At 43.9% G+C, this 10,295-nt stretch overlaps 1 protein-coding gene across 1 annotated transcript in view; it reads left to right on the top strand.

Moving 5' to 3' along the window:
- The window catches only part of LOC104958232 (protein TsetseEP-like), a 62,447-nt gene that overhangs the window by 44,855 nt on the left and 7,297 nt on the right, over window positions 1–10,295 (top strand). The window contains exons 3-4 of the mRNA XM_010785963.1: window positions 4,657–4,794; window positions 4,919–5,164. Coding sequence (XP_010784265.1) covers window positions 4,657–4,794; window positions 4,919–5,164 — 384 coding nt within the window. The remainder of the gene's footprint in view (window positions 1–4,656; window positions 4,795–4,918; window positions 5,165–10,295) is intronic.

Below are 10,295 nucleotides of genomic sequence, written 5' to 3' on the forward strand. Positions count from 1 at the left end.
ACCGACCGACCGACCGACCGACCGTACCGTACCGTACCGTACCGACCGACCGAACCGACCGACCGACCGACCGACCGACCGACCGACCGACCGACCGACCGACCGACCGTACCGACCGACCGACCACCGACCGACCGACCGACCGACCGACCGACCGCACGCACGCACGCACGCACACACACACACACACACACACACACACACACACACACACACACACACACACACACACACACACACACACACACACACACACACAAACCCTGATTGCCCGAACATTATTTAAAAGTGAGCCGAAATAAGTGAAAGTGTGCGCCTTCCTGAACTGCATAATAATTGTTCACAGGGAGCTTAACAAGAGGTTAAGCCACAGATTAATTGGGAGAAGGTGGAACATTGTGTTATGTACTCTTTGTAATCACTAACACCAAAAAAAATGACTCAGCTTGACCTTGTGATTAGAGAAAACCCAAGTCATTTTGATGCTAATTTGAAGCCCACAGTGTGCATTTGAATTGCAAGTGTTTGTTGTTTTTCGGTTGAAAGCTGCGGTGCACATAACACCGCATCATGTTTTTCCTGCTTGCGGAAACTGATACATTTCAAACACACTTGGGTGATGTATTCAGCAAATGTACCCCATACATTACCCTCTGCATGCTCCAGAAGAAAGACATATGCTTATGTATGCAGAAGATTCGCTCCAAATCTGCCCTTATGTTTCTGCCTAATGAAGTGATTAATTCTCTATGAACAGTATACGAATATATAGGGGGGAAGGGAAGAGGACAAGAAGGCTGATTCTTGCTTAGCTTTTTAAAAGGAATAATTTAAAGAGGCAGAAAATAGAGCGGAAAATTGAATTATACCTCCTCTTCTATATCGGGAAAGAAATCAAATCCATGTGAAAGATCCAAAGAAAGAGTTTCTTCAGGGATCTCATTTGCTATGACTTCTGCTGATATGGTTTCCCCCACATAATGGCCTCTTCAGCAGCTGCTGTCCACCAGAGGAAAGACCCTTTGAACCCCCCTATCCGCACGGCCAGATATCTCATCCCTGCTGCTGTACACTTCTTCTGTGATGAGGTGGCAAAATATATGCGATCAAGGTTAAAGAAAGTCAGAGCATGTCCTCAGCGACTGAGTTGACAATGAAGACATAATCAGTGGACCTCCTGCATCAAGATGGTGGTCTTACAGTCATATGTCATCACAATTACACACAGTGCAACAGATGCTCAGTGGCTGTAGTCAGCTCTGGGGCATTTCAGTATTTTACCCTCCAGTGGACCCCCTCGGACTGGTTGTTGAATACATTTTTGCAAAACAGTCCAATCACGTTTGAGGTGCAGGTAAACAGTCTGTGTGGAGAGCATTTGCGGAAAGCATTTACCAAAATCTCATTACGCAAAGGTTATCATCTGACAATAAATCTCTATAAAAACGCATGCATATTAATACAGATCTGCTCACAGAGGCTTAGCACCAAGAGTCGATGTCTTCAGAGATTGTAGTTTTACAAAAACTGTGGCGACACTCCCCCAAAAAAATCATTAATCTCTGGGAAGTGAGATAAAACAAATCACACCTGCAATTGCAGCTTATTGCCATAGATGGCTTAACAGAAATCTTAAATCAAAGAATCAAAATATTTGAAAAAGGGTGAAAACACGGTATCTTTACGAACAAATGAAGTGTGTTCCCCATCCCTGCGATGCTGCAAAATGACACCCAGTTGCCGCGGCTGCACCTACAGAAAGTGTGTGCAGCCAGAAGTAGAATGAAGCCTTTACTGTCATGCACCCCCGTCCAAAGTCAATGTTGAATTGCAAGTCGATGGCCATACGTTACACTGAAAAAACAAACACACCAGACCAGTCTTCACACCAGTCCCAGCCTGTTAGCAATCATGGCAGGAAGTCCTTTTATTCTGGGTAGAACGAACGGAGGACACTGCCCTCATCCGTCTTCACTGACGTATGGAAAGATGAAAGAGAGAGAGAGGAAGCATCCAAGCCTCGTCTCCTCCTCGTCAGTCACGTTGACAGCTGGAACCGCTCAATCTCCTTAACTCGTGGAGGACAGAGTGTGTACGTGTGTGTGTGCCTGCGTGTGTGTGTGTTTGCAAAAGGGACGTTTGGACAGAGCGTATGACAGCACACTGGATGAAAGCAGTGAGGATGAGAAGAGTGACAGACTTGGAGGTTGGAGGAAAGTGAAGCTTGAAGATCTTAACAGTAACTCTATGCTTTACATAAATACACGTGCAGGTCATCAGTCATTTTATGAAAGATACTCCCCTTTGAACATCTTATCACCTGTTTGTAACTTTATTTTGGTTCCCCTTATCAGTATTGGACTTAAATCCAGCCGCACGTAGCCTATTGGTTGTCAGATTATCTCTCGGCAGAATGCAAATAGGAACATTTAGATTCACAACAATGAGCAGACACATAGTGTGAGCGTTACCGGTAGCTGCAGACCGACCCTCCTCTGAAACAAGTCATATGTTTGCCAGGCAGGTCTATTTTTTGCACGAGAAGAAAGCTCACCTGCAAGCTGAGTGTCGGAGCAGCTGCCTTTATTTCTCTATTTATTATTCATTACTCATACGAGCTCTATTTTAGAAGCTGCAGACCCAGCTATATCCACACTAAAGATGCTTTCTCTCAAGCTTATGTGCTGCCATGTGTGATGAAAATGAAAAGAAAGCCTTCGGTGCAGGAAGAGGAAGCAGACGGAATGCTGCAGAACAGTTATTGGAGTTTTTTAAGGTTTTAGGCTGCCAACAACACACTCTGGACCAGGCGAGGAAATAAGCATACATAGACAAATATATATATAAGACCAAAAGACAGAGATAGATGTAGAGAATTCCTTTGCCTTACTGTTCAATTGTCTCTCTTTCTTTTTAGACTTAAAGTGTGTCTTCTCTCTATAGCCTCCTCTCCCCCTGGGGAATATCATGCTGATTTTCTCCTGCAGCATTCTGCACACGGCAGCCTGAGTGTCCTGATTTTATGCTCACTGACTCACCGTATCCAATAAGAGGGGGAAACAAATGTTATCTTACTCAGGGTAATAACATTCCTAGCTGTTATCACACTGTCAACTAGTTTGTAAATCTGGTACGAATTCAAAAGGATACTTCAGATTGATCTGCTGATACTGTGACAGCTGTGACAATACTGAAGCAGAAACAAAGGCAGCACTTGTTTTTAAGTCGGACAAATTGTTTTCCATGTAGATTTATTTGTGCGTAATGCTAATATGCTAGCAGCGTGGCTCCGGTCAAGGCAATGTCAGTTGATCAATCAGACACCTCTGTCCGATGTGATATATTTCGACTACTGCTAGACGGATTGTCATGAAACCTTTACAGATATTAATGGTGTACAGATGATGAATTTAAATACATTTGGTGATCCTCTCACATTTTATGCAACGTACCAGAAGGTCAAAAGTTCAAATGTGTATAGGTCAAGATCCCAGCATTCATGTTTTCCAGGTGGTGTATCGCAGAAAGTAGTGCAACCATAGTTAGCTTTTTGAGTTTAAAAATTATTTAAAGGATTTTCCTGAAATTTACTCCAAAAATGTGTGTTTCCACCAGGCTGCGTTGTAATTACATTTACATTACATTTCGAGGGCAACACATTATCTCCAATCCTCCTCAACTGTATTCTGTGCTTCTGTGCTTATTATAAAGTGTTCATGCTAACCATGTTCTTGACACCAGCTTCTAGTTTTTCCTTATTTAAATCATACTTTATATCAATTCATATCTCCGGTAATTTACCAGACATGAGACATGATGGCTTCTCATGTATTCATGTTCTCTCTATTAAGATGTATCGACACATTTGCTTTAATCTGTCACTGGTAACACCAGCATGATAGAAGAGCCTTTACTGCAGAGACAGATATATATTTAATGCGTGTATGACATCATGCACATAGAAACATCATAACAGGAAGTCAGAATCCATTAGGAATGATTCAACTCAAGGTCATCACGTTATAAATTGGACACTAATATGACGGGAAGACAGAAAAAGACAAAGTAAGAAGGTGATAAAACATATTATTCTCTATTAAAACAAAAAAAACAAAAAAAGCCTCCTTCCACAGCTGCAACCATTTACAAGCACACAAACAATCTAAAATACACTTGTATTGGCTGCTTGACTTTCCCCTGTTTGTGTGTGTGCGTGTGTGTGTGTGTGTGTGTGTGTGTGTGTGTGTGTGTGTGTGTGTGTGTGTGTGTGTGTGTGTGTGTGTGTGTGTGTGTGTGTGTCACAATTGGCTGTCAGCTTTCTTGTTTTTCTTTGTCATTTTCTTCTCTCCTGAACATTTCCGATGAAATAAATAGCCGCTCTTGATCTTTTTCTCACTCCTCTTGTACACGGTGGTGTTGTCAGCTGTTCTGTGCTGTACATTTTTTTATTTGTTTCATTGTCTGTCAGTGTCTAGACAGACTAAAGCAGACAGAACAGAGCAGGTAGACAGATGAACTGGCCCTGCACCCAGTTGGTAGCACAGAGAGAGATCTTACAAACTTCTTACCACTAACCCAGGCAGCCTGGAGAAGAGGTCAGAGGTCACCACGGATGCAGCAGCAACCTCACTCTGCGTTTTCTCCTCCTTTCTGCAGCGATGACCTTCCTCCAGAACCGTCTATCGGGGAGGAAGGGAAGGGAGGAGAGGGGGAGCTGCAGAGTGAGGTCGAGGCACAACCACAGCCTGAGCAACCGCTGCAAGAACCTCAGCCACAGACGCAACGAGTGCCCCGGTGAGCCCGACCCGGAGGAGAGGTAGAACGAAAGAGAGACGAGGAGCTGGAGAAGAAGGAGGAACGAGACGAGGTGGTTGACCAAGACGAGGAGAAGGTTCTCCACTTCCCGAAGTCCCCCCAGGACAAGTCGCAAGGAGGTGAAGCCCGAGTCAGAGCCCGAGGGCCATGCCGACCGCCGGAGCCCGAGCCCAAGCTCAAGACCGACATCCACAAACCAAAGCCCGACACCGCGAGCCCGACTCCGAGTCCAACCTGAGCTGATGCCCCGAGACCCCCTTCCAACTCTGTCAACGAGACCCCTACCAACTCAGACACCCCCACCCCGAACTCAGACGACCAGACCACCCACAGCAGCAGACACCCGNACGTAGTTCCCCGTGCTTCAGTTTCAGGGAGCGGTCCATAGATAGCTCTGCGAGTTCATCCTGAGCTCTGCTGTTTAAACTTGTGGCTGATATTAATGTTATTTTAGACTTCTTTTGCACTGCTGTTCCATCATGTTCTGTCATCCCTGCCTGTGTTGTTGAGGGCTGGGGTGCTTCTTTATTTATTGTCACTACGTAACGATCCATCTTGAAATTATTTGGCGCAAGGATAAAAAGCTGCTCTGCACACCGTAAACAATGACGGCTGACGTAAATACTGAGAATTTAAGCTGTTTAATATTTCTAAATCTGAGCAATATATGTTTTATTAGCTTATAAACTCCATTGTACATGTAATAAAATAAAGTGTATATGAAGTGAAGTTTATTAAGTGAGAAAAAAATGTGGAACATAAAAATACGTTTTTTTGCGGCACACTTGGACAGTGCTCGCGGCACCCCAGTGTGCCACGGCACACCGGTTGGGGAAGACATCTATGGGACAGTTTTGAGATTTCTTCAAATGCCGTTGCCATGGCAACACAATGCTCGCCTTGAAACACGGTTTTCTCATAACTTCAGTGAAATTCTCCACACAGCCCAGAACTTCACAGGTTTAGTAACGATGCAGCCATCAACGCATCTAAGCGTAGTATGGGGTGTCATCAAATACCGTTGCCATGGCGACGGACCACTCGCCATGAAACACGATGTGGCTGTAAGTCCCATCGACACGGTCCAATCATCCCCCAATCTTCACTTGTATATCATCGGTCCATGCCTCAACAGCTCTACGCCAAATCTGAGATCTCACCATAAGCCGTTTCCATGGAAACGCATCCCTCGCCATAAAACATGATGTCGCTGTAACTCCTATGAAAATGTTCAAAAAGTGCTCAAACTTCACATGTGTACTAGCTATCCAGCCGTAAAGACAACTACGGGACAGTTTTGAGATTTCTTCAAATGCCGTTGCCATGGCAACACAATGCTCGCCATGAAACACGGTTTTCTCATAACTTCAGTGAAACTGCTCCAAACGCCCCAAAACTTCACAGGTTTGGTAACGATGCAGCCATCAACGCATCTAAGGGTAGTATGGGGTGTCGACAAATGCCGTTGCCATGGCGACAGATCATTCGCCATCAAGTTAGTTCAGAAGTTTGCAGTTCAAATATTCTGCTGATTTTCAAAGCATTTTTACTTTCTTTTCTTCTCTCATCACACATTCAAGCCCCCAGTGTTCATGTATCATTTCAATCTAAATTCTTCACTTTCTTCTTACACATTACATTTCAGCATAGCAGTTTAGCGTCAGATTTCAGTGTTCATGTATCATTTCAATCTAAATTCTTCACTTTCTTCTTACACATTACATTTCAGCATAGCAGTTTAGCGTCAGATTTTCAGCATAAAGCATTCCCAGTAGCAATTTCTTCAGGAATTGCATTCTCTAGTTTGTTTTATTATTTTATTCAGTTGGTATCAAGTATTCTTTTTAATCACAAAGCTATGTGTTACTCTGGCTATACCTGGGAAGGGAGAAAGTATTGTTTTTAATTTTTGTAAATTGTGACAGATTGGGGCTATAATGTGACCGAGATGGAGGAGGCATCCAGACCCAGAGCCTTTAAGTAGGCCGCTTGCAAGAGACGGAGAAATCAATCGCCCTACACATGTTGCCACCCACATGTGCATTAAATGGCCTCGTCATCACTCAAACACTGGTTCATATGTAGGCTGTGCTCCAGCTGAAGTCCTTCAAGAGAGAGATGCAGGTCTGAGTCGGGTTTGGAGCAGGAATTGGACCGCGTAGCATTTGTGTGGTAGAAAAACAAAACAATTGAAAATCCTCTTTCAGAGTCTCAGATTGTGATATGGCAGACACAAATCTAAGTGTATTACACTCTGGGAGATTCATTGTTCTATGAAAACTAATTCTGACTGCCATTGAATTCAGCACCACGGAACAGAAATTAGACCAGCCCACATGCTAAATAGGCTGCCCACCACAGCAGGCCAAAATACATCATATACTAATCACTGAGCTGAGTGGGAGAGACGTGGAGACATAGGGAGCAAGAGGGAGACAGAGAGAGGGGGGAGAGGTGCATGAGAGGGGGGGGGGAGCGCACATGCACACCAGCCTACACAAATTCACACTGTAACAAGGTCATTTAGTGGCTTGCCCGAGTAAATAAAGAGCAAGAGGGGGAGAATGTGGCAGGAGAAGGAGGAAAATGGATCAGCATTTACTGGCTAATTATCAGCCGGAGGAGGCGAGACGAGAGAGGCGAAGGGAGGACGGATCAACACGCCGAGATGGAGGGAGCGGGAAGATGGAGCGAGCCAGAGTTTAATCTCTCTGCAAATATCACGAGAACAGAGGCGCAGGGAGAGAGGGGGCTAGATAGGAAATATAGCGAAAAAAGTATTTGCAAAGTAGCTGCCATGAGGGGTCGAGTGAGCAGGCAGTGTGACTCACAGCTGTGATCTGATAGCGGAGAGGTGGGGATCTGCTGCCACCCTCTGCCCGTGGCTCACATGACATCTGCAGTGGCCAAGATCAGTCACGGAGAAAAGGAGGATGGTGGCTAGTGGCAGTGGAATCCATTAGGTTGGTTTTAACCACAGGGCCAAGACTTACTGATTACTCCCGTCAAATCATCTCCTTCAAAAGCAACAACACCTATGGCGGAGTTGCAGTGCCAATGGAGAGGATTTGTCACCACGTTTCAAATAAACTGGTTGTGTTAGCGATCAGCTGGCATGTAACCCCTGGGTGCGGGTTGATCTTAAAGTGCGTCGTGAGGACATTTTCCCGGGAAAGGTGACAATAATCTCGAGAGACTTTCTGACCTTAAGGCTCGACTGATTAACTGGGGCACGGGCCAATTTACTCTTTTCTCATCATCTTCCTCTAAAAAGTGACTTTTCTTTTTTATTTCTCAAAGAAGCCGTCTGACCTTGTAACCATTCTGTCTGATTTATTTTAACTGGGGCATGCACTACATAACAGCCAAGAGGCCATCATGTCACTGGTTTCTATTTAACCCTTATGGGTACTCTTCTCTTTCCATCCAACAAGACCTCTAGTTGCTCTTAAGCATCAGTACATTTGCATGCCTCCACCAACTACTCAAGTTACAGTTTACATCTATGTGTCCTCTAAAAGGACATCATTTTATCCCGTTAGAGATCTATGTGGAATTGTCATAATTTGCCTTTGAGGTGTGATCTCGACCTTCATTTTTGAGTCCAAGTACAAGTTGTTGCCATATTTGATTAAGTCCCCAAATGTTCCTGTCATTTTGGAATGTTTCCAGCATGGAGGTATACAAACACATCGACCTGTGATGTCGTGTTGAAGTTGTGCAACAAAGATGACCCTACTGTAGATACAGTAGGTAGAACAATATTTGACAACTGCTTCCCAAAAAAGCCAACTACTGCTACTTGTCATTTAATCCTCAAACACCACTAGTTTGTGATGTGGTTGGCCTGAAAGCAACAGTGGCAGTGCTCGTGAGGAGCCGGTGATGAGAGGCTGGTGAAGGGGTTCACACCACGTCACCTTTTATCCATCACCTCACAGGTCGATGGCCACTCAGGGGAGAGGAGGGGAAGGAAGGGGAAGGGAAAAGAGAGGAAGACTATTGGGGCATGGCCTACATCTCCAGTCCCGGTAGAGGTGGGAGGAGAGAGAGAGAGAGACCAGACAGTCATAGAGGAGGATGCGTCAGCGGGATCGACTTGTGGGGATTGGACCTGCTCTGCCTCTCCACTCTATCCATCACTCAGATAATAAGAAGTGAAAAGGAGAGTGGACGAGAAGAGGAGAGGAGTGTATGATGATGGGATTGATGGATAGATGTGTCCCTGGGAGAGTCGGTGCATTGCAGTAGTAGGTGCCGACAAATGTCATGAGGACCAGTATGGAGAGGCAATGACAGCCTGAGTAACCTTAGCCTGTCCAATATGTTCTTAGCTTTAAAGTGGCTCGAGCTGATGCAGGGTCAGCACCCGGGTTCCATCACAACCCTCATCTGGACACTTAACTAAAAAATGTTGGCGCCACGATGCTCGATTCAAAGAAACAGATTTTCAAGCTGTGTTATAAAAGGCATGGGATGATATATTAAATTAATGTCACGATTATGTCTGGCCAAAATTATTTAAATGTATAAAACTATCCCGATAATTGAGAAATTATGCTTAAAATGTATTAAATAGTGCAATCCATTTATCCTACATTTTAAAGAACAGATGCTATGAATTAGGGAAAAACCTTAAAAAACAAACTGTACCTTAATCTTAAATAATAAGGCCCACTTGAATAAAAAAGGATACTTTTCTTAATAAATAACATTAACATTGTGAAAGTCTGTTAATTTCTGTGTAAAAAATATATTACTTTTTCTATCATGATAGCCAGCAAAATAATTGTTTGTCACTTTTATGAGGATACTCTCGATTATCAGGATAATGAAAATATCCTATGGTTACCATTGTGAGTGTTTTTATACAAATATAGTCCTATCCCTAATCTTAGATCACATGTATGCTGCTAGATAAACTACATTTACTATTAAAGGAGATAATCTGAAGAAATGTTCTTGCGAAATGCACGGTGCAGGAGCTTCTGACGCATTTCTAATACCTAAACGACAAAGACAACAGCAACACCTCCTCTGAAGCATTTTGGGGGGAGAGCAGCAGAAATAGGACAGAGAAGCGTCCTGCAGAGATCAAAAAGTGCCTCGAGGTTTAGGTGTAGGCATCAGCAGTGCAGTTCTGCAGCAAAATAATAAAGGGAACTGCAGAGGGAGAGGACGCTCATACTCTTGATCATTTGCCGACTTCACTTCTCATGTATTTTCATCCTTATCCTTCTAAGTCTCCCGATATCACTAGAACGCACATTTTTTATTTAATTTTCCACCATCTACTTAACTCATTCAATCAATGTTTATTTATATAGCCCAATATCACAAATGTTACATTTGTCTCAGTGGTCTTCACACTTTGTAGAGAATATCAGTACGACACCCTCTGTCCTTAGACCCTCACATCGTACAAGGAAACACTTCCAGAGAAAACCCACAGTTTAAAGGGGAACATGGGAGAAACCTCA

Source organism: Notothenia coriiceps, unplaced genomic scaffold, assembly GCF_000735185.1.
Source record: "Notothenia coriiceps isolate Sejong01 unplaced genomic scaffold, NC01 NC01_scaffold00028447, whole genome shotgun sequence".
Classification (NCBI taxonomy): Eukaryota; Metazoa; Chordata; class Actinopteri; order Perciformes; family Nototheniidae; genus Notothenia; species Notothenia coriiceps.